This window comes from Pinus tabuliformis, chromosome 9 (assembly GCF_031772625.1).
Source record: "Pinus tabuliformis cultivar Carrire ecotype Pingquan chromosome 9, CPIR1, whole genome shotgun sequence".
Classification (NCBI taxonomy): Eukaryota; Viridiplantae; Streptophyta; class Pinopsida; order Pinales; family Pinaceae; genus Pinus; species Pinus tabuliformis.
Window position 1 is genome coordinate 674,654,044 of NC_142307.1, and position 26,808 is coordinate 674,680,851.

At 40.4% G+C, this 26,808-nt stretch overlaps 1 protein-coding gene across 10 annotated transcripts in view; it reads left to right on the forward strand.

Moving 5' to 3' along the window:
- Positions 1–26,558, forward strand: part of LOC149150458 (uncharacterized) — a 405,388-nt gene extending 378,830 nt beyond the window's left edge. For 6 of the 10 annotated variants that reach the window (XM_089440913.1, XM_089440910.1, XM_089440912.1 and 3 more), the window contains 3 exons: positions 25,924–25,983; positions 26,101–26,152; positions 26,250–26,558. In XM_089440913.1, the coding sequence (XP_089297039.1) occupies positions 25,924–25,983; positions 26,101–26,152; positions 26,250–26,338 (201 nt within the window). In that variant the 3' untranslated portion in view covers positions 26,339–26,558. The remainder of the gene's footprint in view (positions 1–25,923; positions 25,984–26,100; positions 26,153–26,249) is intronic. The other 4 variants (XM_089440915.1, XM_089440919.1, XM_089440911.1 and 1 more) reach the window with 2 other exon arrangements.
- Positions 26,559–26,808: the final 250 nt, after the last annotated feature.

The following is a 26,808-nucleotide window of genomic DNA, read 5'->3' on the forward strand; positions in this document are numbered from 1 at the left end:
TCTCCAAGACCTAGAAATGGTTTGGGGAAATTCCACCCGGTTAGAGAGATATTAAAATAATTAATATTTTTTTATGGGGTTCTTAAGTCTAAACTTAGGAAAATTAAAATATTAATGGGTATTAATATAAAGCTAAGTGAGAATGTTCTAAATGACATGGATCAATCCAAATCTAATCTTAGCTGTTGATTAGAGACTTAATCTTGGTCGTTCTAGACTGAACAGGAAAAGTATAAGAGGAGGCTTGAGGATCAGTTGGAGATACACCAAGATTGATCAGTTAGTTTGATTTTTGGGAGTGAGGCTTGCTGAGAAAATTCGAACGAGTGATTTGTTGTAGCGAGGGGCAGTGAGTACATAGCATAGAGGCAGAGAGAGTGCCAGAAGGTCAGCGCAGTGACTAAAGAGGCTGACGCAAAGGCAGCTAGAGCTACGTAGAGGCAGCAAAAGCTACAGAGAGGTAGCTAGAGACTACGTAGAGGTTGAGGGGCCTACATGGGTGACGCAGAGGGCCAAAGAGCCTACGCAGAGGGCCAAAGAACTGACGTAGAGGGTCAAAATGCTGACACAAAGGCTTCAGGAGCTGAGTTGAAGCTAGCAGGGCTGACGCAAAGCCAAGAGGAGGTGCCATAAGGATTTTCGTGGGGAAGACTAGCTGAATATCTGTCTCTGAGAAGAGGTATTACTGCCATGTAACAATGTCTATTTGGTGAGCCATTTTTGGCACCCTAGTTTTACTTAGACGCTGCTTAATAATAAAACCCTCAAAACTGTTGCACCAGTTTTCCCGCATTGGGTTTTTTCGAGGACGATTGTCCAAAAATAATAGTGTCCCTTGTGTGTTTGTTTCAGTATTTCAATTGATGATCTGTATATGAGTTAAGGCTGCATTTGTGTTTATTTTCAGTATTTATATGTATAAATAACTTGTTAATGGAATAAACAAGCAGGAGAAATAAACCAGATAATGCAGTAGGGATTTCTAACGTTTCAGACTTGGAAATTTCAACATGGTACAGAGCATTGCAGATCACAGGAGGACTGAAGGCATCAACGATATCGGAAATTTGTAGCAGTAGCAGCTGTCCCGAGAGACAGAGCTGCTCCTAAGAAGAAGGCAGCAGAGGAGTGACGTAGAGGGCCTGTATCATCATTTCGAGCCAGAGAGAGGGCCAGTGTAGAGGCAGAAGAGGCTCACGAAGAGCCACGCCATCCTACTCAGCCACGTAGGCTTGACGCAATTGGCCAAAGGAGTGATTCAGCCTTTGTCGAGATTGCGTAGAGCTAGAAGGCTCAGTTTCTTCAATTGTCGGGGCATAGGGAGTTGTGGGAAGATTGTGGATTGGAAGCTGGTGGGGTGTTGTTTCTGTCGAAACAAAACAGTACCTAACGGGACAGAACCAAGGTAGAGGGAGTCGCTACCTTGATGGATTTCTAGCCGAGAAATCCAGATCCGAGTTGCAGTAGCAACGAGGATTGGAGAGGAGCGGTTTGACATTTGGCGAGAAGATTTCCAGCAGGGAAATCAAGACTTAGAGGGAGATTTCCAGGAGGGAAGTTGAAACTCAGAGGGAGTCCAGAAAAAGAGCGGATATGGCAGTGAACGGACTGAGGGATTAGGATAGGTTGGACAGGTCTTCCAACTTTGTCATCTAGAAAGCCAAGATCCTGGCAGTCCTGGATAGACATCGCATCAAGGGCTTCGCCTTGAGAACCGTGGCTATCCTAGTAGACCCAGCTGATAATAAGAAGTATGAGGATGCAATGGCGAGGGCAAAGCGCATAATCCTTGATGGTGTCATGGATCATGTCGTACCACATATTGCTGAGAAAAACATAGCAAAGGAGATGTGGGATACTTTGACGACATTGTATCAGGGCACTTACGTGCAACGGAAGATGCTATTGGAGAATCAACGATGGTTGTATCAGATGCAGAAGGGGGAGAAGACAGATCTATACCTCCTCAGATTGCAGGAGATTCGTGACCAACTTACTTCCATAGAGGCCACGCTAAATCAGGAGTTCATGAAGAGGACCGCCCTGAATGCAGTCTTCGAGGAGTGGGAGACATTTGTCCAAGGAATTTTAGGCAGAGCTACTCTTCCAGGATGGGAAGAGATGTGGGCAAATCTTCGCCAAGAAGAGATTAGACGATTGATCAAGGCGGAGAGCAGTGGCATGGGAAGTCGAATCAAGAAAGAGGAGGAGGAGGATGCGACTCTGGCATCTGCGGGACAACAAGGGAAGAGGAAGAAGAAGGACATCTCCAAGGTGAAGTGCTTCCATTGTGGAGAGTTGGGTCATTATGAATCTCAGTGTCCCAAGAAGAAGAACAAGAGAAGAGGTGGGGTGACATCGAGCTGTAGTCAGGAGGACTACAGCAGATAAGGGGAAGGATCCTTGAGGTGCCCAAGCTCTTGGATCATATCCGGCTACGGGAGCCCTTAACGACAGTAGCAGGATGACAAATGTCGGGTAGAAGCAAGATGCGATGGAGCGACAAGGCAATGCTAGAGTGCAGAGGTCTGTAGCAGCAACGCGAGAGGCACAAAGGTGGTTGTAGCAGTGCGAGAGGCACAAAGGTGTTTGCAGCAATGCGAGAGGCACAGAGGTGGTTGCAGCAATGCGAGAGACACAGAGGTGTTTGCAGCACCGCAAAGGTAGCAGAGGGAGCATAGGATAGCAACAGAGGTAGCTTCAGCATCAAGAGGTTTTCGGACTGACAAGGATGTCAAAATTTGGGTGGCTCAGTTACTTACTTCTCGGTAACTGAGTGAGTTGCAGTGTAGTAGTTAGCAGTGGCAGTGCTATGGGTAGCATGGGCAGCATGTTGAGAAGGAGCTGCAGTATAGATGTAGCCGTGGCAGGGGCAGAGCCATGGGCAGCAATACAAGAAGCAGCAGTGTAGATGATGTGAGGCAATAGGCCAAGCATTAGCACAGGTACTGGTGCGGAAGGATCAGTGTGATGTTCAGTGGTGGAGCATTACTAGAGCACATTCCTTGTTAAAGTGTTGATTTGTAGTAGCATCGGATGTGCTCTAGCCATGAAAATTGGTGGAGAGGCTAAGGCACATAAGATCTCCAAGACCCAGAAATGGTTTGGGAAAATTCCACTCGGTTAGAGAGATATTAAAATAATTAATATTTTTTAATGGGGTTCTTAAGTCTAAACTTAGGAAAATTAAAATATTAATGGGTATTAATATAAAACTGGGTAAGAATGTTCTAAATGACATGGATCAAGCCAAATCTAATCTTAGCCGTTGATTAGAGACTTAATCTCGCCGTTGAAGACTCAACAAGAAAAGTATAAGAGGAGGCTTGAGGGTCAGTTGGAGATACACCAAGATTGATCAGTCAGTTCGATTTTTTGGAGCGGGGCTTGCTGAGAAAATTCGAATTAGTGACCTGTTGTAGCGAGGGGCAGTGAGTACATAACAGAGAGGCAGAGGTAATGCTTGAGGGTCAACGCAGTGACTAAAGAGGCTGATGCAGAGGCAGCTAGAGCTACACAGAGGCATCAAAAGTTACACAGAGGTAGCTAGAGACTGTGTGGGTGACGCAGAGGGCCAGAGAACTGATGCAGAGGGTCAGAATACTGACGCAGAGGCTTAAGGAGTTGAGCTGAAGCTAGCAGGGCTGATGCAGAGCCAAGAGGAAGCACCAGAAGGATTTTCGTGGGGCAAACTAGCTGAATATCTGTCTCCAAGAAGAGGTATTACTGCCATGTAACAATCTCTGTTGGTGAGCCATTTCTGGCACCCTAGTTGTACTTAGAAGTTGCTTAATAGTAAAACCCTCAGAACTGTTGCACTGGTTTTCCCGGATTGGGTTTTTCTGGGGACGATTGTCCAAAAATAATGGTGTCCCTTGTGTGTTTGTTTCAGTATTTCAGTTGATGATCTATATATGAGTTAAGGCCACATTTGTGTTTATTTTCAGTATTTATATGCATAAATGACTTGTTAATGGAATAAACAAGTAGGATAAATAAACCAGATAATGCAGTAGGGATTTCTAACGTGTCAGACTTAGAAATTTCAACATTAAGAGAATGCGACTCTCCCTCACTAATTCAATGTATGGCAAAAGTGTAACTCCTCATTATATTCACTTGTAACTCCCTCCTTCAATTCAAGTTGTAACTCTCACCAAATATTCTCTCATGTTTGAGTGTAACTCTCTCTCCCTAATTCAAATTGTAACTCCTCAAGACACGTGTACCTCTCTTTCTATTCTTGGGTAGAGTTACACTTCTCAAATAACCTCTCCCTCATGGAAATCAATTCTCCTATTATTGGCTCAAGACATGAATTCATTTTCTAACTCCTCCTTTCTCATCTATTTAAGCAAGAGCAAGTGTGAGTTGAGTGTAATATGTTCACTGTGAAGAAGGAGAGCTAGTGTTGAGTGTGAGCATGTGAAGAGTAAGAGCAAGGGAAGAGCTTGAGCAAGTGTGAAGGACAAGATCTGATGAAGAGAAGGAGGAGATCTTCAAGCAAAGAGCAAGAGCACTTTAGTTGCAAGTGCAACAGACATTGGTGACTTTATTCATTCTCATTCTCTCTCTCTCTTTGTACTCTGTTGAACAATTGAAGAAATCTAATAGAAGAAGAATCATTTGGGTTTTCCCCTTGTGGGTTTTTCCCTGGTCATTGGACCTAACTCTCGGCATCTCATATTTGTGCTTGGTTGTCTTCATATGATCCTTAAATTTATGTTCTATCTACAATTATTGATCTGAAAAGTTGTGAAGAAGAAATTTGCATTCTAAGTAATTGTAACAACATAGAACATTTAATTTTCTGCAAAGTACATTCAACTTTCTATAAAGTACATTAAATTCCATTCAGTTTTTTGCAAAGTACATTCTATTTTCTGCAAGTGCATTTAGTTTTCTGTATAGAACATTCAAGTTTTTGCAAAGAATTTTTAAATTTCTACATAGAACTTTCAGATTTTAACATTAGGGAGCTAAATACTTCTCTAAGATAGACTTGTGTTTGGGATACCATTAGATTCAGGTGAGAGAGCAGGATATCTCGAAGACTGCATTCCGATGACACTATGGACATTTTGAGTTCTTGGTGATGCCCTTCAGGCTAACCAACACACCAGCGACATTTTAATCTCGCATGAACCAAGTGTTCCACAAGTAGTTGCGTAGGTTTGGGCTGGTATTCTTCGATGATATTACGATATACAATAGTTCGTGGGAGGAACATTTGCAGCACTTGGAGGAGGTCCTACACCTTGGAGGAGCAACAGTTCTATGCCAAGATGTCTAAGTGTGAATTTGGCTTGATAGAGATGTTGCATTCAAGGCATGTGATTTGGGAGGATGGAGTCAAGGTCCACTAGGAGAAAATCCAGGCTATTTTGGATTGGCCTACACCCTGGAATGTGACGAAGTTCGAGGCTTCCTGGGTATATGCAATTATTACAGGTGGTTTGTGAAGGGATTCTCTTAGTTGGTAGCACCCCTCACAAACTTGACGAAGAAGGGAGCATTTGAGTGGACAAACATGGCACAAGATGCTTTTGAGCGCCTCAAGAGGGTGATGAGCAATTGTCCAGTTTTGGCCTTACCCGATTTTTCACAATGCTTTGTCTTAGAATGCGATGCATATGGAGAGGGAGTTGGAGCAGTTTTGATGCAGGGAGGCCACTCGATTGCATTTGAGAGCCAGAAGTTACAACCTCATGAGAGATTTTATTCCATCTATGATAAGGAGTTGTTGGCCATAATGCATGCGTTGGCCAAATTTCGGCAGTACTTGGTGGGTAACAAGTTTAAGGTGAACACTGATCACAAAAGTCTTCGATTCTTTTTGGAGCAAAGGGAGATTTAGGAGAGGCAACATAAGTGGCTCAATAAGATTCAGGCCTATGATTTTGAGATAGAGTATGTCAAGGGCAAGCAAAATATTGTAGCTGATGCTCTATTGAGGAGGCTCACTACACTCTCACTGATGGACATCACTCGAGACTAGAAGGCGCAATTATTGGTGGAGTACTCCAAGGATCAACTTGCATGTGAGATCTTGGATGGTACTGCAGGGGATGACCGCTATAGAGTGATGGATGAGGTGATTTATTACAAGGATAGGATCTATTTGGTGCTAGGCTCACAATTGTGGGAGAAGATCCTATAGGCGACTCATGATTCACATCAGGGGTTTTTCAAAACCTATCGGACCATCAGGGAGGATTTTACTTGGAGAGGCCTCAAGGAGGATGTTCTAAGGCATGTTCGAGAGTTTGATGTTTGTCAAAGGATCAAGGGGGAGCATACACATCCAATTGGTTTACTTCAGCCCCTTCCAATTTCAGAGAGGAAGTGGGAGAGCATCTCTATGGATTTCATTACCGGCCTTCCAGTTGTGCAGGGGTGTGGTTGTATATATGTGGTGGTGGACCGATTGACCAAGTCTGCTCATTTCTTTGTCATTCCCTCCAGATCATTAGATTATCATGTAGCTGAGCTCTTTTTCAGGGAGGTAATCAAGTTGCATGGTCTTCTTCAGATCATCATCTGCGATTGAGACAACAGATTTATTGGGGTAATTTGGCAGGAGTTATTCATATTGGTGGGCACTGAGCTCACTCCTAGCACTAGCTACCACCCCTAGACAGATGTGCAAACAAAGATTGTGAACAAATGGCTTGAGGGGTATTTGTGGAACTATGTGACTAGGAAGCAGTGTGCATGGGTGAAGTGGCTTCATTTGGGAGAGTACTACTACAACACCACTCACCATATGTCTATCAGTATGTCACCTTTCCGTGCTCTTTATGGTTGTGATGCATTATCTTTTGCTGACATGATTTTTGGAGACAACCGAGCCATTGGGGCAAAGGATTGGATACAGGAGAGTCAAGAGATCCTAAGGGCTCTCAAGGATAACTTACAGATAATGCAAAACCAACATAAGATGTATGCATACAAGCACTGTGTGGAGAGACATTTTGAGGTTGGAGACTTAGTTTTCTTGCGTCTCCAGCCATATAGGCAGTAAAAGGGTGATCCAACGAGTTGGAGAGGTGGCCTTTGAGCTAGAGCTTCCACCAAGAAGCAAGGTGCATAATGTGTTCCATGTGTCTTGCCTACAAAAGGCCTTGGGACAACAAGTTATAGCTACTATGGAGATGCCACCCTTGGACGATGAGGGACACTTGATTTTGATACTTGAGGCTATCTTCTAAGAGAGGTAGAGAAGGCTCAGGAACAAGACTATTAGAGAGTACCTTGTCAGATGGAAGGATCTAAGAGATGAGGATGCCACTTGGGAGGGAGAGCAAATTCTACAACATCCAACATTATAGTTGCTTGAGGACAAACAACATTTGGGAGGGGAGGACTGTCATGTCCCCAATTAATAATTTTGCTAAGGGAATTTCCAATTTTCCAATTTTGGTGATTAATAAATATTTTTGGCATATAAACTTAGGAAAAGTGGGTTGTGGAGGCTCAATTTAATTTTTGGAGGAAAAAGTAAGGCTCAACTTAGGAAAAAAGAAAAATTAAAGTGGTAATGGGTTATGGGGACTACCCAGGAATGGAAATCAAACTCCCTTAGGAAAATCGAACCACAAGGAAGGGGAATGAGAAGGAGGTCGAATTGGTGGAGCCCACAAGGAAGGGGTGAGCAACAATTATAAAAGGAAGAGAAGAGCCTCATTTTTGCATTCTTTTGGTATTTCACTTTTAAAACTAGAGAGTTTGCTTGAGCTGCTTAGCCAAGTCAATCAATGTTGTTCAGCACAAGGAATTTTCAAGTGGTAATTCCATCTCTTGTTTAGTGAACTTCGAGTGTCACTCTAGAAGAGGATTTGGCATTTCGAGGGTCGATTTGCAAAGATTATTCAACCAGTGCTAATTCGAGGAGGATGTAAAAGCAAAATTCGTGGAGCTTACGAGGTCAGGGATTTGGTGGAATTCGGGCTGGAGAAATTGCAGAGAATTTTCCTAGTGGATGACGAGTTTCTTCCTTGTGATTTTCCGGGATGAGAACATTGCCATTTAGAGGACCAAATTTCGCTCTCCAAAGGCCCGCGCAGGGCTTTTTGAGCATCATTCAAAGCAGGGGTTTGGAGTGGTATTCTGAGCTGGAGTTGGGTTGGATATTGTTCCTATTTTTGGAGAGATTTTGCAGTGTTATTTCCAGCGGCTAGAGAAGGGAATTTGAGCCGTTTTTGTAGCAATGAATTTCTGGTTGGGTGCAGAACTTATGGCTAGGAATTTTGCACTATTTTGGGCATTCCAGGTCAAGTGGAATTAGCTCAAAATATTTTTGGGTTTTGTTGGTTTGGGTGTGAGGAGCCTCTCCCTAATTTTTGAGAACTTTTGGAGCCATTTTGAAGGGTAATATCATAGTTTGCCTCCGGCAACAACAACAACAACAAAAATTTCTGGGTAGTGCGTTTGGGCAAATTGGGCTAGTTTAGCTGGAGATTTCACTTGTTTTTCACGTGGGTATTGCATGTTTGCAGAAGAAAGCCTAGGTTCTATCATTTCACTCCATTGTATTCATTTACCAGCTTGAAAATCAATAAAATGGCTTAGATTTGTGGCTACTATTCTATGGTTCACTGATTCACATGTGTGAAATTCCTTGCTGTAACTTAGTGCATGTTTTTGATATTCATTGTATTTCCTATTTTGGGACATTACAATGTAGCAGTAGCAGGGTTGCAGGAAAGAGAGGGAGCTTCCTGGTTCATTTTCCCATTTTTTGAGTTTCGTAGAAATAGCCGCAACAAGGCTCGAAGATCAGGATAGACTTGACGGAGCTTGTAACTTTGGCATATGGAAGGTTAGGATGACTTTCTTGTTGGATGAGTATGGACTAAAGGAGTTTGCAGAGAGTGCTATTACCGTATCGACAAATCCTCAACAATAGGCAACCTACAAGAAAGAAATGGCCAAGGCTAAGAGGATGATCCTAGATGGGGTTCAGGATCATATCGTTCTACATATTGCAGAAAAGGCAACAACAAAGGAAATATGGGATGCCGTCGTGAAGCTATACTAGGATCCATCAAAGAATCGTGAAATGATTCTCAAGGAGAAGCGTAGGATCACAAAAATATTGAAGGGTGAAGGCATGACTCCTTATCTCACTAGAATTTGAGACGTCTGTGATGAGCTAGCAACAATAGGTGAGAAACCAAAGGACAGTGAACTTGTGCGAATAACACTAAATGGGTTTACCAGAGAGTGGGCAACATTTGTTTAGGGAATCACTGGACGAGACAAAATTCCTGATTGGGAATGCCTATGGAGTGATTTCACACATGAAAAGCTAAGACTTAGTCTTGTCCAGTTTATTGCTAGCAGTAGTAGGAAAGGGCCGAAGGTTGAGAAAGATGAGGAGAACATAGCCCTTGCATCCAAAGGGAAGGCGAAGAAAGGTCCCAGTCAGGGACAAGGCTCAAAGGGAGGAGAGAAGAGGGAGGAGGATCTGTCGAAGATCAAGTTCTTAAGGTATGGTGAGTTTGGCCACGACAACACCTAGTGTCCCAAGAAGAAGAAGGACAAGAAGAGGGAGCAACAGACAACAACTTTGACAGAGCTAGATGAATTAACCTCCAGGTTGGAGGAGCTTGCATTGATAACGGCTATACCTCAAGATGGAGGAGTGTGATGCTTCAAAGTTGCAGGATTGGGCAGGATCCAAAGAGGACAACATCAGACACATATTTCCTCTTGGATCATTACCTTGGCTACAGGGGCCCACAATATTCAATAGCAAGAGGATCAATGTCGGTAGGTGTTATCAGATCTTGAGACAGTGCAGAGACTAGTTGCACTCAGTTACTAGAGGGGAGCAGAGATAGATGAGCACAACCAATTACTTAGTAGGCAGTGGAGAGACTAGTTGCAACCAGAGACTCAGGAGACAATTGTAGAGCTAGTGCAGGGACATCGCTAATTTGTACATTAGTTCTCAGTTGCAGTGGTTGCATAAGCATGAGATCAGATGCAATGCAAGTAGTGTTGGCAGCAGTGCAAGGAGGCACAGTGTAGTGTCAAAAGCAACACAAATGCAATGTGGTTCAGCTACAAGGTTAGAAGATGAATCAAAGTATGCACAATGTTTATGGACAATGAGAGTTAGTTGTATCACAGGTGTCAAACATCAGCAGTGTGAGGTGGTCCAACTACAAACTTCCGAATATTCATCAGGTCGATGAGTATAGTAATGGAGTGGAGAAGACAGAGAACACCTTCCTCGCTAAGAGGGAATGTTAGTTTTTGGTAGCATCGAACATCTGTCCTAAGTCTCGATTTGTGTTAGAGAGGCGAAGGAACACAAGATCTCCAAAAACCAGAATTTTTTCTAGAGAAAACACCTAGAGATCATTCAATTAAGTTAATTGATCAATAATTAAAAAATGCCTAAGGCTAACTTATGAAAATTGATTAATTAACAACAATTAATTGAGAAAGCTCTAGAAACTCACATGGATCGAGTTTGAGATCTTAGTCGTTAATAATGATTTAATCATGGTCGTTGGTGCTCCAACGAGAGATTATAAGAGTAGGTGGATGGGGTTGGAGATACACAGAGAGAGCGAGTTCCTTGGCAGATCGAGCTATACAGTTGCAACGATTTAGCAGGAAGAAGAGTTTGAGCCTGAGATGGAGAGCATCAATGATTGAGGGAGCAACAACAGATAGTTCCAGAGGATTATTCCAGTGTCAGAGAGCGAGCAGAAGAGAAGTCGAAATATTCTGCAGAGAAAGTCGTTCAGGAAGTGCAAATTAGCAGTTTAGGAGGACAAATTGCCAGGAAGAGGTTGGATCAACTGGCAGAGGTCGAAAAGTCATTCTGGAAGGTAGTGTGAATTCTTCCAATAGTAGAAGGTTAGATGACCTAGTTGGAGCAATTCCAGAGGTTGTACGAACTGTGTAGGCTAGGTCGTGAGAGTTCTAGGCAGGTCGAGTTGTCGGGGAGAGAGAACGAGCAGGCCAGAGGGAGGTTGAATTGTTACAGAAGGGAGATAATTTCTCCATTATATTTTTGGCCAGATTATTTGTTGAGGATAGCCAGTTGGGCATCTAGATTTTTATACTCAGATTTTACTACTGCATAGTAATAAGAATAAACCCTCATCTATTGCATCGATTTTCCCTTCAAGGTTTTTCCGAGGATGTTAGTCCAAATATATTGGTGTCAATTTTATTGTGTGCGTGCATTATTTTCTCAACTTCCAGTTTATTTTCCACAACGTATTTTATTTTTGGTGAAGATTGCAATTGTGTGTTTATTGATATTTCTGTAATAACAAATAAACTGCTAAACAATTAGGAGATAAATTTCCAGTTAATTGCACTCAAGGAATTTTCACATGTCACAGGACCCAAGGTTCTTTGTAGCTATAGCAAAGCTTTTTTCTTCTTAACTCCTTTGTTTCTTCCATCTGATTCTTCCCCTACCAAGGATTCTTCTCCTTATTCTTTTGTGGGGGAATAAATTTGGCCTATGCCATCTTGGGAACTACATCTTCAATATCCCTATCTCTGGCAATAGTGTCCTGAAGCACACTAGGCTTAAAAGCCTTCACCTAGCCATACAATGGATCACTTAGCCCCTCCAAAAATAACATCACCAATCAATCCTATATCCATAACCATTACTGCTAATCTCTTGAACTCCATGATGTAGTTGTCTAAGCTCCCCATTTGCTTAAGTTGTGCTAGATCCCTGAAATGTAGCTCCAATTTTTTTTGTCAAGTCTTTGGATCAGTTTTTTAGTAAACTCCAAATACGAGGTGATGTTGGCATGCCCAAGTGTGGACAACCCATGATCCCACCATTCATGTGCTTTTCCCTCCAAATGCAGTGTGGCATAATGGATTGCCTTTGATTACCTCATGGGGTTAAGCTGGAAATATGTATCCAACTTCCGTACCCATGCTCTAGTTGTGCCACTAGAAGTCCCACTGAAGGTTGGGATATTTATCTTTCTTACCTTTTTAGGGACATGCATCACTGTTCATCCACCATTTCTTATGATCCCTTGATTTATTTTTATGCTTGATGGTGCAGTAATCCTAGAGTGCCATTTGTGTGTGGAATTTGCCCCCAATGCGTCATATCCCTGTCACATAGTCGAAGAAACTTTCATCTCGCCTTTGCTAGTTATCTACTAGTTCCTCCAAGAATTTGGGCAATAGTGGCCTTGATGTAGCTGTGTTTGCTGGTGGGGGGAACTAGATTGGATGAATTACTAGCCTCAACATGATGATTGCCATTTCCTCCAAGCAAGCTATAGTTTTTGTGTGAACCTTCTACTCCATTGTTGGGCTAATTCCCATGAACACTGACCATGGACTAAGTTATGTTTTTCATAACTTGGGTCATCTCATGCTATCCTCTAGCTATCTCTTGGGCCATCTCATGCTGTCCTTTAGCTATCTATTACTATCCTTTCGCTAAATCATTTAGGGCATGCCTAAGGCTTTCCCAGGGTTGATCCTTGTGGTCCCCCATTCTTCCTTCTTCTTCCTCTAGTTCTACGTCGAGATTCTCCTTTTCCTTCTTCTACCTCTTGTAAGTTTCAAACCCTTGATCCCTTGGGATCATTGTTGAAGCTTGTGGTAGCTTCAAAAGGTCTTTTGCAGAGGCTTGGTGTCTTAGCATGTGGAAGATGATTTATTTCCCTTTAGGTGCTTGCTTGGTGGGGTAAGCAATTTATGTCTTCTTTCCTAAGTCTAATTTAGGAGAAGTATAATAATTAAAATCAATTAATTATCGTGGACTATTAAGTCACTTTATAAGAATAAATAATTTAATTATTTAAGTGACTTAGAAATAATCTCGATCATTGATCCCCAAGATCTTCTAGAAGGGGGGTTAGGGTTAGAGATTTGGCCTTAATGAAGATTATAAAAGAAGCCTAGTGAAGAGGTGAAGATACAAGAACACAGGAAAGAGGGGCAGCTACAACATTTTTGGGAAAGCGATTTTCTCAAGAAGGAGAGAGCGAATTCTTTGGAGCATGAGGCTTAGTTCGACTGAGGAGAAGGAAGAAGAATACATGGATAATTTTGGGGTGTTTCTAGGAGGTTGTTTTGTTGGGAAATGGAGAGGTCAAATTGTTGAAGTGAGGAGGCATAGTTGCTAGGGAGGTCTACTTGCCAGGGCGGAGTTGTGAGTGTGCAGAGGCCGAGTGAGAGCTAGGCGCAAAGGACGATTTGCTGGTGGGCCGATTTATTCTAGTGGGGCCGAGTTGCAGGTTCCAATCACTATATTTTTCTTTGTAAATTCTTTGTGGGTTGAAACCCTAATTTTCCAGATTAATAAATGACAAAGAATTGTTGTGGGTGAATTATTTCTATTGCAATGTGTGATTGATCTCTCTGATTTATTTCCGATGCATATATTTCTAGATGTTAAATTATTAGTGATTTTATTTTTCAGTAATTCGGGATTTGTTTTGTTAATTAAATAAATTGTTGGGAATAAATAATTGCCATGAGAAAATAATTCTGGACTAGTATTAGGAGATTTAACATGACATCAGAGCTTTCTAGATCAGTGTTGCACATATCATGATAATATTGAAATTATTGCGATATTATCGCCTTAAATTATCGTGATAATTTCCCTGTTTTCATTTTATTGTGATAATAATTTAGGTAATTATTGTGATAATTTCGAAATTATCCTCGTCTCTATCAACTACAAATCATTGGCATTTTTTTTCTTTTAACCCTAATTTTTTAAAGTAGTTATGAGATTGAGCTGTGAGGACACTCTACCTATTTCCATCAAGCAAACAAGGGGAAATCTATTGTTTTCATTTTCCAAGATTTATCTCATGAGATACATACCCTAGTAGTTAATGGTAATATTTTCATCCTTTTACTTAAATTTTTAATATTACCATTAATTGACTCGGGATGTTTGAGAGTGGTTTCAACCTCATTGGATTTCACATGGAGAAAGTAGAATTTTAGATCCCACTCAAAATCCAGCAGAATTAACAATTTTTAGGATTTCAAGATTGGTGAGATTGCAACATTTCTACATGCGGGCATGAAACTAACATTTAATTGAGATCAGCAAGCCTTCTCTGTACCTCAATGTTGGTGGCATTGACTGTTGAGCTCCTTCTTCATGACTCTAGTAACAATGTATACTTCACAAGCAGAATCATTGATTAGGATGTTAATCTTTTTGTATCTTATTTTAATTTGTGGGTGATCTTGATGAGTAGGATCCCAAAATAGGCAATGATTTGATGTTATGTAGTTATTTGTTGTGGCATGATTTTCTTTGGATTTCAGAGGCCATTTACTATTTAGTGCCTCTCAGTCTCTATTGATCTATTTTGATTTTGAGATGGATTGCACTTAGTGATATTTTGGTTATATGCATCCTTGCTATACACGGAATTTTTTGATATTTGTGTATAATAATTTGGATTCATATGGATGCACATGAATTATATGTTCTTTTCAAAATTTGAATATTCTATGTATTTTTTGGTTGACCAATGTTTTGATCCAGTTGTGATAACATTATTGAGGATGATGTGACCATTTTCCATTAAGCAAACAAGGGGAAATTTGTTATTTTCATTGCCATGATTCATCTAATGAGATACATTTTTTTTTTTGATATGATTTTGTATCATTCTATTAGATCTAATGATGTTAATTTAGGTTAAAATGTTCTTTGCTTAGGTCAATTACTTCAATGTACCACATGAGCCCAAATTTCATTTCTTTCTATTAGAAAAACCATATCACATTGATAGTAACTGGAGAAAGAACATAAACAACATATGCAGAGGACAAGTCAAGACATGAGAACACAGGAAATGGCTCAAGCCAGGGAAAACCCCAAGATGGGGAAAACCCTTTGACAATTCTTCTTATTATCTTATATCAAAATATTCAGCAAGGAGAGAGATAGAGTACAAAGATTCAAAAGTCAATAGTGACTTGCCAGCATCACAACCCTTAAACAAATGAGTGATCTATCTGGATCTGCAATCTGGCATGAACTGTATACATGCTACTGAAGAGGGTTAGACTGATTAGGGCTGCTCACAGATCACTGGTAACTGCATCAAGAACCCTCCTAATGACTGCGGCTGAGCTTGATATGCAAGGAGCTATTCTAGCCTTCTTCCACTTGGTCAAGAATGCCTCCATCAGCGGCGACCAACCTTCAAACAAGGTCTGCAACATAATTCTGTTAAACTGAGCTAATACAAGCCCTAAGGTAGACCAGCGACTCTCCTTTCTACAAGAGTATGAAGCTCGGTCTTCATATAACATTAGATATAGGCCAACGGTTGTCCTAAATCACAGTGGCTGCCTTCTTCTCTTATTCATCCTCCACAATAGACTTCAACGATGCCCAAAATTACCCTTAAAGTACAACGACTCTCTTATGAGACCCTCGGTCCTGTGACAAAAGAGAAAAACCCAAGCCAGAACACTCCTTTGTCCTCCATATGAATTCAAATACCTCAGACATACTCTTGTGTGTTAGATGAGGATGGAGGATGCCTTTATATACAATTTGACATGACGATTCGTCCTTATGGAGGTGAAGCCGACCTTGATATTTTGGAGGCAAACTCAAAATTTTAAATTTTCAGTTTTTCCTGCCTTGATAAGATTATGACTTATAGAACTTCTTTTGAACAAATAAATATTTTTCCTTATCCAATTTTGGTGATCTTTGGGTCAATTTTTATCCTCTCGAGAAGAGGAATTTAATGCAATGATTATCTTCACCAGATGAGCTGCCCAAAGTGGACTTTGGCCCTAGTTGCCAAATTTAACACAACCTCTCAACTAGGGAGAATTCCACCTGCCAATCCATTCATCATCAGGACATCCTGTCATCATGAATCATCTCTGCATCTCGTCTCAACTCTGCTGAATACTGATATAGATAATGAAGAAGAATCGATTGAGAGTGAGTCATACGACCTTATCACTCACTTCTGACAAAAGTCAGTCCAGAGGTAAAACCTCAATTCAACTTGATCCCAGATCAAGTTGAATAACTCCATGCATCCTAGTCATAGGGAGTACGACAGTACCCGATGCGTCCATCAATAGTTCTATGGTCCTTAACCACTTTTACCAACTCATTGGGTAGATGAGAGGTACTTCCCATGTGTCTCGGACTACATGGGTAGGATGATATTGAATCAATAGCAGGGAGAGAATGTATCACAACCTGCTCACAACTACACGTAGGGAAAGGACGAACCACATCCTACAATCACACATCACAATCACACGTAGGGAAAGGATGAACCACATCCTACAATCATACATCACACGTAGGTAAAGGATGAATCGCATCCTACAATCACACATCACAACAATCAATCGTAGGAAGGATCCTACACGTGGGGAAAGGATGAACCACATCCCACCGACATGTCAACCACAAATCGTAGGGAATAAGCATCCTACATGTGGGGAAAGGATGAACCACATCCCACTGACATGTCAACAAATGCCTATATGCATTTCTCACTGGGATATCCACAAGGGAAGTTGAACCACTCATCCTACTCATATGCCATAGGAGAAGGTGAACCACTCATCCTATGCATATGTCATCAACAGTAGGGGAAGGGGAACCTACAAACAATCGTAGGGGAAGGTGAACCACTCACCCTACACACCTGTCAACCACCATGGGATATCACAGGGGAAGGTGAACCACTCACCTTGTACATGGCGCACCAAGAGGGGATGGTAAACCACTCACCCTATGGTTGCTCATATCTCAATAAGTACCCCAAGTCTTCCAGAACTCAATACACGGTAGGGATAGGGTCTATCCACGACTCCCAGCCTCTTTCTAAAGGAAGATAATCTTGATCTTACCAAGATAATAGAGATCTGCTCACTCAATCAATAATGATGAAGCTTGGTGGCTCTCTAATGTACTGAATCAAAAAATAGATCTTTTGATGACTTCCACCCTTTTTTTAAAGGAAGATATCAACTTCCTCTTATATGAGAGGATCATTATCTGTCAGATCATATCTTCCTCTGAACATCGGAAAAGAATGCTTGTTCGGAGCATATCCATCAAGCTATTGGCACCCTGTTATTCATCTATGCAGCAAAGTCAGCCAATCATACTGCTTCTTAAGTAACAAGAGTCATCAGACATCATATTATAACATCACATCTCCCTCTGAATGTTTGAAAGGTAAGCTTACTTAAAACATAAGCATTGAGCTATATGCAACCTGCTTTTAATCCTATTGTCCATGTACTGGAATTATGCACCTTATATCAAATTCAGTTATCAAGACATGCCTTTCATCAGAAATCATCGGATAAGAACAGTCATCGAAGATTTTATGGCTCCCTCTTAAGCCTTTCTTTAAGTCAGATGAGGCAACAACTTCATAAAAGGTCTGAGTCATCATAGTCCTAGTTGTCTCATCCTTCATTGCATCAAATTACCTAATTCATGATGGGAAGAAGGCTTTCTCATTGGGCATTCATATTTGAAGAACCATTCTTCACAAAATCCTGATTTAATGCAATCAAGATATCAGGTTCTTTTTCTTATTGTGCTTGTATACTTGCCTCTGATTTTCATAAGGATAGATAGAGAACTGGTCAGAGTGCTATGCACTTCTTCTAGATGATCTTCAGGATTGAAGGCTTTAGGTGAGGTGTACTTCTTATCAAAGGTGCTGCAATTTCCTTTACTGACAGATCCTTGAGAGGTTGAATTTTGGCCTAGAATTGTTGTTCTTTGCTGCTTCTTGTTTCCACTTGCAGCTGCAAGATCATAGAAATTAATGATTTGCAGTCTTCACCAGGATGTCATGTCAATCATGCTTCGTGCTACAAGATTAATGTCAGGAGAATCAATGTAGGATCACAACCAAGTTCAATCATAGGTCAGAATTTTAGAAGGCCACTTCCTTTATTACAAAAATTGTCACTGTCTCATTTGTTTAGAGAATCATTGTCCTGGCAGAATGTGCTTTAAACCAGTGTTGATAATATCGCCGATATCTCGGCGATATTCGGAAATATCGCGATATTTTCGGCGAGCCGATATATTGCTGACAAAATATCGCGATATTTTCGGTTTTTGAAAATATCGCGCCGATTTCCGAAATATCGCCGATATTTCGGAAAATATCGCGCGACAATCGAAAATATCGCCCGATGACTGTAAAAAATTTCTGCACAGCCTATAAAAATCCGATTTTGGTTTTTTTTCATATCATTTTCATTTCTGATTGCTGGAGAAGGAAGGGGAGAGCTATGTGGTTGTTGCCAAGGAGGGTTTGAGCATTCTAGGCCCTAGTATTGATATGCTATTCATGGTAATGTTAAATTCTTAAAGTAAAAGTGACATTCTCTTTAATCTTCATTTTCATCCTTTTACTTAAATTTTTAACATTACCAAGAAATGACTCAAGATGTTTGAGAGTGGTTCCAGCCTCATTGGATTTCATATGGAGAAAGTAGAATTTTAGATTTTATTCAAAATGCAGCAGACTGATCAGTTTTTTAGGATTTCAGGATTGGGAGATTGTAATGTTTCCAGGTGACACCACCTGCCCGGGCTACCCCTGCCACTAGTAGAGGACGTGGTCTACCTCCTATAGCTCCTACTTCTAGTTCTTCAGCTTCTAGAGCATAGCAAACTCCACTGCCAACTCCACCAGCACCAACATCTACATCTAGAGGGAAAGGGAAAGCTGTAGCATTTTCTCGCAAGAGGGGCAAAGGAAATCAATAGGATTAGACTTTAGTTATTTTCTTATGTGCTTGTAAGTTGTATATGAACAATGAACATTGAATATTCAAGAATCAAGACCAAGCATATCACATTCTAATTTCTAAATAGTAAATTTTGATTCTATTTATTTTTTTAAAGTGAACTATGCACTTTGAGAAGTAATTATATTTTAATTTGATTAGATAAGCTGCAACCTGCAATTTAATATGGATAAAAAACTATATTTTGGTGTATATATATATATATAACGTGTCCCCCGTGTCTTGTTTCCAGGTCGTTGTGTTTCGTATTGAATACTCGTATTTACATGTCCTCCGTGTCTCATGTCATGTGACTTAGCTTAGACAATATTGATGTATTGTCTCCGTGGAGGGTGGAGTCTGAGGAGCCCCTCTTGGAGGAGTCACCTTCATGGTTAGAGCCAGTGGCAGATGATCCATTAGAGCAGGGGCAGCAAGAGGAGGACTCGGAGTCAGAGGAGTAGCAGCACTCAGAGGAGGAGGAGGAGGAGGAGGACACTGCGGGAGCATCAACATCAACACCATCTGCTATAGATATAGGAGAGCATAGCCCCATACCTAGCACTCATTATTTGACATTAGGTGCAGAGGCAGGGTCAGGGCCTCCTACTACTAGGGGCAGGCCTGGCAAACAGCCCATCATGTTTTCCCGTAAAAGGGGGAGAGGGCAGTGATTTCAGATAGATAGCTGCTAGTTTTTATATATATAGATATATATATATATATAACGTGTCCCCCGTGTCTTGTTTCCAGGTCGTTGTGTTTCGTATTGAATACTCGTATTTACGTGTCCTCCGTGTCTCATGTCATGTGACTTAGCTTAGACAATATTGATGTATTGTCTCCGTGGAGGGTGGAGTCTGAGGAGCCCCTCTTGGAGGAGTCACCTTCATGGTTAGAGCCAGTGGCAGATGATCCATTAGAGCAAGGGCAGCAAGAGGAGGACTCGGAGTCAGAGGAGTAGCAGCACTCAGAGGAGGAGGAGGAGGAGGACACTGCGGGAGCATCAGCATCAACACCATCTGCTATAGATATAGGAGAGCATAGCCCCATACCTAGCACTCATTATTTGACATTAGGTGCAGAGGCAGGGTCAGGGCCTCCTCCTACTAGGGGCAGGCCTGGCAAACAGCCCATCATGTTTTCCCGTAAAAGGGGGAGAGGGCAGTGATTTCAGATAGATAGCTGCTAGTTTTATTTGTTGTGCTACATATAACTCATGATGATGAGATACTTTTATATATGTGATGTTATTTTGTATTGGTTCTCCACATTTGAGTCTTTGAATGGACAATTATTAGGGATCAGCAGGATTTGGTATCGCCTTTGATGTATCATTTCTATTTGACATCATATATATCAGTGTTTTCTTCATATTTATGTGCCAATGTGTTTATTTCATGTTGTTATTGCTTTATATGTTTAAAAATCTGAAAAAAAATGAATATATTATGCATTTTTTATGCTTGCCGATATTTTCGCCGATATTGCCGATAAGATATTTTCTGGACCCTCGCCGATATTTTCCCGATACCGATATTATCAACACTGCTTTAAACAAAATCTTTGTCTTCAGATGATTGCAAGAACCCTTAACTGTTGCCTGTTGATAATGGGAGCTGTAAAGATCCATATGAGATTTACTTTAGCTCAGGGTAGGCCAAATAACTCTACTGCTCAGATACGATGCTAATGATGTTGATGATCTCGAGGGCCAAGATTGAATATAAATTAGGAATGTCTGTGATACAGTGAAAAGGAACCTGAAACTAAAGCTGAATCAAATGAGATCGAAACATAGCTTAACCATTGTAGCGTTGAAAACATAGTTAAATCACAGTGAGTGGAGGGTCGAGACTTCTCTTTTAATCTTGATGCATTACCAAGAATTTCAAACTGTCTTAGAGGGTCGAAAAATTACAGATGGAGTATAACCCTTGACTACTTCAAAGTCCAGACTTTACGACATATGGAGAACCACCTGCAGATGAGCTCAACAAAACCCTTAAAAGAATAAAATAAGCTATAAGCCCATAAGCCCTTTCAAACCTTTTAAATTTCCTTAAGGCCATACTTGATTTAAGAGAGAACAGAGAATTCTTCTTTTGGTGCTGACTGTTAATGCCAATATTGGTTGGTCTACTGAAGATATATATGCTAAGCAGAATTGTACTGAGAGAAGGATCTGCAAGGAACAGAAATTGACTTCAAATGATCCTTCTTGCACCCGATCCTTGCTCTTCTTCAATGAGTTGTCATCGATAGTTCATCAGAAGGATACAAAGTACAAAATCTCATGAATCAAGCTATCCAAGATCTGAATCAGTCTTGTTCACAACTTCGTTTGTGAACAAGACTATGCATAACACTGTCATGGTCAAACGAGCTGTAACATAGCTATCATCACTTGGTTCAGAACTTTAACTATATATATTTGACAAGTATCCAAACTTATCTATACAACTAATCAGAGACTAAACCAAACAGTGATAAGTTGATAACACCTTTAACAAAGTCCTTGAGTTGCCATACCATCGTGATAACTGCTTCACTAAGATGCCAATGTGCTGAAGTACGGATATCAATACTATAGTTTGGGATTACAATGATGCCACTGTCCTGAATAGAAAGCCACACCAACATATACGGTGACAAAATATATATATATATATACATATTCTGAAGAAACCAGACAGGGGATATGAAGAAGCCATACATCAGATCTGAGGGATAATGTCAAATGCAGGGATGACAAAACATAGTATCGAAATCACTATTGTAAAGTAGAGAATACCCAAAATGCATGGTAGAGAGACATTGCAATTATAGATCCTCAGGGTAGGCAAAATAAGTAGTAGATGGCAGTCCGGTCCATAGAGCTTTAGTCTATCATCTGCAATGAGAATGATCCCAACGAATCTCTTCAAACTCAATAGAATATCCAATGCAATTTCTGTTGATCCAGAAGACCAATAATACCCACAAAAAGTTGTTTCTCAAAAATTGAACACACAGTGAGGGGAATTAGAAAGATGGAACCTAATTGTTTTATAGTGGTCCACTATAAGTAACATCTTAGAGTCTGGTTATGAAATATAATGCCCAGAAATTGATACACAGACACAGCACTCCATAATGGTGCTTGTATCACCATCAAACCACACAGTCCCAACAGTGAAGCTACAACAGCATTGGAGTGTACAGGATGTTGAAGGAAATGTAACTAGGTTCGGTCTTCATAAATGTACTTTTGATATTTGTATTTATTCAAGAAAAGAAATATTAGTTTTATAATATATGCCAATGAGTTTCTTGCTCATTGAAGTAGGTCTAGCACATGTCAAAGTGCTATAGGAAAGTCAAAGAGTCAAAAGAATTATGTTGAAGACCTTAAGGGCATGTTACATTATGTATATTTATGTATAAGAGTCAAAGAAGACACCTCCAAGCAAAGTCAAGTCTCCTCCTAGCAAAGACACCATCAAAAGAAGCAATGGCACCATTAAAAGCACCTATTGCAGCAACAAAAGTCAAGTCGGCCTCAATGCAGCAAGTCGGCCTAAAGGAGGGACAGTCCTCTATATATAGAGGCTGTCCACTCCTCCAAAGATAGCGAAGATCATCTCTGAAATAAGCAAGCAAGTGCAGCCAAGTAAAGGGTGGAAAAGTCAAGTTTAAGGGAGCCTCTAGAGCAGCGAAGGAGGAAAGATAATTGAAGTATGAAGGACTGTTTTAGGGTAAGATGCAGCCACATGTGCGAGAAATAAAAGGGCTGACTGCGGTCGCTACAGCAGCAACATTAAGGTTGCTCATCCATCATTGTTTGGGCTTCAAACTAGGCTTACTAGGCCTCCTATCCAAGTGAAGAGACAAGGACCTCAAGCGAAGTTAGAGGGAGCCCTATAACTACAGCAAGAACTCTCACACGTGCAAAGATTAGGGCTACAGTGCTGTCACACTCAGCCTACCACCATACATCAAGAAAGAACTCAGATGATCTAGAGAAGGAATGAGTATCCTTAGGTGAAGGATATCACTAAGTAAAAGTATCTCTCCTAGAAGATCTACTTACAGTAGAAGGAAGAACAAAGTGCCGGAAGAAGGACGAAGTGCCGGGGAATAAAGTGCCAGAAGGAGGTAGACAAAGTGTCAGGGAACATAGTGCAAAGAAAAGGAAGGGCTTGATTTGTGCTTGGAAGATCTTCTAGTCAAGGGCCTAGGGTTTGGCATTGATCAAGAAAGAAGCTTCAATAAGAGAAAACTTACCAAGGGTTTTCCTCTCAAGAGAAGAGAGGTTTTGGCCCTGGCAGAGAGCCAACATCTTGTGTTCTTGTTCTTATGTTTTGGTAGCAGTTTGATGAAATACACTCACATGCATTAATAATAAGAAGAAAAAGATTAAGCTAACAAGAAAAAGTAAAAAGACTCCACAAATTGTTATCAAGTAACAAAGAATCCTACTATACCTAATTTCCCTAGATTCTTCAACACAGGAATGATCTTCGTCCACATTAGTATGGCTTCCAAAACTTGTGGTAATGTACACAAACGGAACATGGCCTCTAGGGAATTAATCATATGTAATATGTTCTGCGTGTAACAATGCTTCACCCCCACAATCCACACGCACAAGCCATCAACTGATACGTAGCTTAGGAAGAAAGGAAAACTCGCCCAGCAGTGAAATATGCTCATAGCCTTGACTGGGTATTTGAGCTGCCCCTCCAAAGAGTAAATCGAACCATAGGCACCTTCAGTTAGCCTTATCTGAAACTCATCCTCATAAGAGCAGTCATCCTGTGCCTGGCCTCAGAAGATAACTTCAAAAGATGATTTCTTTCTTCCACTCTCTTACTTGGGCTTGTGCTCACCTATGCTCTGATTCCATGTTAATTTTAGGTTAACATGTTCTTTGCTTAGGTCAATTACTTCAATGTACCACATGAGCCCGAAATTCATTTCTTTCTATTAGAAAAACCATATCACATTGATAGTAACTGGAGAAAGAACATAAACAACATATGCAGAGGACAAGTCAAGACATGAGAACATAGGAAATGGCTCAAGCCAGGGAAAACCCCAAGATGGGGAAAACCCTTTGACAATTCTTCTTATTATCTTATATCAAAATATTCAGCAGAGAGAGAGATAGAGTACAACAATTCAAAAGTCAATAGTGACTTGCCAACATCACAACCCTTAAACAAATGAGTGATCTATCTGGATCTGCAATCTGGCATGAATACATGCTACTGAAGAGGGTTAGACTGAATAGGGCTGCTCACAGGTCACTTGTGACTGCATCAAGAACCCTCCTAATGACTGCGGCTGAGCTTGATATGCAAGTAGCTATTCTAGCCTTCTTCCACTCGGTCAAGAATGCCTCCATCAGCGGCGGCCAGCCTTCAAACAAGGTCTGCAACATAATTCTGTTAGACTGAGCTAATACAAGCTCTAAGGTAGACCAGCGGCTCTCCTTTCTGCAAGACTATGAAGCTTGGTCTTCATATAACATTAGATATAGGCCAGCGGTTGTCCTAAATCACAGTGGCTGCCTTCTGCTCTTATTCATCCTCCACAACAGACTTCAACGATGCCCTGAATTACCCTTAAAGTACAACGGCTCTCTCATGAGACCCTCGGCCCTGTGACAGAAGAGAAAAACCCAAGCCATAACACTCCTTTGTCCTCCATATGAATTTGAATACCTCAAACATACTCTTGTGTGTTAGATGAGGATGGAGGATGCCTTTATATACAATTTGACATGACGATTTGTCCTTATGGAGGTGAAGCCAACCTTGACATTTTGGAGGCAAATTCAAAATTTCAAATTTTCAATTTTTCCCGCCTTGATAAGATTATGACTTATAGAACTTCTTTTGAACAAATAAATATTTTTCCTTATCCAAATTTGGTGATCTTTGGGTCGATTTTGATCCTTTCGAGAAGAGGAATTTAATGCAATGATTATCTTCACCAGATGAGCTGCCCAAAGTGGAATTTGGTCCTAATTGCCAAATTTAACATATGACTTACGACAAGTATCATATTTCAATATCAATATTTGATATATCGCTTGACATCTTATATATCTTATATATCGATTTTATTTTCATATTTATGTAGCAATGAGTTTGTTTGATGTTGATGTTGTTTTATAAGTTAAAATATTGAAAAAAAAATTATTTCTGTATTTTTTTAAGTTTCCTGATAATTTCTGATATTTTCCCTAATATTGCCGATAATTTAAATTTTGGAATGCCGGTGATAAATTTCTGATAATGATAAATGTAACATTGTTCTAGATAACTCTAAGAGAGATCTGAAATCACTAGGGTTTGCAGCAGCGAGTTTCTCTTATTTACGGCAGCAGAATTATTTTTAAATTTTGCAGCTAGTTTTTGTGGCCATGGTCGATTTGTGAAGATGGCGCGACTAGTAGTTTGCGATATGAAGATAGGTTGGATAGGGCTGCTAATTTCAGTCCCTGAAAAAGGAGCGAATTACCATGATTTTGAAAATGAATGGTTTGTGGGACCTTGTGAACACAAACTAAGTATTAGCCTTCCATTGCCCTGATTTTGCAATGACAAGCTTGTCTAGGCTAAGATGAAACCCAAAATTGTCCTTCAAGTCACTGCTCATAACTTGTAATTGCATCAACTTCCTGCAATGTTTCACATCTCTCTGTCCTGCATTCTGACCTTAGGAGCATTCATATGATAGAAAAATTACCCGTAATTGTACCATGTAGTTTCAGGTCATAACACAACAAAATTAAATTCCATACGGGATAGCATGAATTTAAACTCTTCCATATTTAAATATTTATTTTTGTTAAGTGGACATGCTTCTAAGATTATGCATGTATACTATAAACCGGCAAGTAGGCCTTGGCACGATCAATAGAAAGTGTCCTTGGTTATTAATAAGTAATGCAAAGTGGCTACAGACTGAACTAACCAGAGAATTTGTAGCTTTATGCTATGTTCTGATAAACACCTCACTAATCTTCTCGTTTGTTATTTCTTTCGTTCCTGACTGCTAATTGATGGTAAAGAAATATTTAATTTTTGAATTTTGGAGAAATTTCATATTCTTGTTCATCTGATGCATGCCCATTGGCAGGTACCTTTTTTGTTTTGGCACTTGTATTGCATCATTGTAAATGTTACAACAGATGAGTGGGTAATCACATCATTGTTCCTTTCGATTTCTCCTCGTGTCCAACATTGCAACCTATTTTCTGTCCATCTTTCTTTCCAGTGATAATACTGATGTGTACTATGTATCTTTTTTTTAAAGGTAAACTGGGAGAAGTATCCAGAATTTCAACAGGAAGTTCCTCCTGAGTCGGGTACGTTGTTATTATCCATTACTTTTATATTTTAGTTGCGTGCAGTTTGGTTTGAACATTCTTTTGACCACATTCTATTGTTTGCATGGTTTTTCAGGTCGTCCATTTCCTGGAAGGAAGTTTAAGAACCCATACAACAAAGGTATTCTACTAAATATAATCGGGTTTCTCAAATCCAAAGCATGAAGGATGTAATGGAATCATGATATTTGGTTTTCAATAGCCTCCTACACGCTGTTTGATCAAACCCATTTTAGGAAAGTGCAATTTTTTTGAGGGAAGAGGAAGAGCTATTGTAGTTGTAGAAACGATTATCAGATGTACATATGATTTTCAATGATTATTCAGATGTAATGAAATTATAATAATTGGTTTTCAATAGCCTCCTATATGCTGCTTGATGAAACCTCGTTTAGGAAAGTGCAAGTTTTTTGGGAGAAGAGGAAGAGGGGGAGTTTTTATAGTTGTAGAAATAATCCTAAGATGCACATCATGGGCATATCTGACATTCTATCCACATACACACAGCCACTTAACATAGCCCATGGAAGAAGGGAAGGAGGCTGATCTGAAGGCATATACATCCCACATCCAGTCTAACAATATGTTAGTAGGAGAGGCTACAACCAATCTAGCAATAACTTAAAAATAATTTT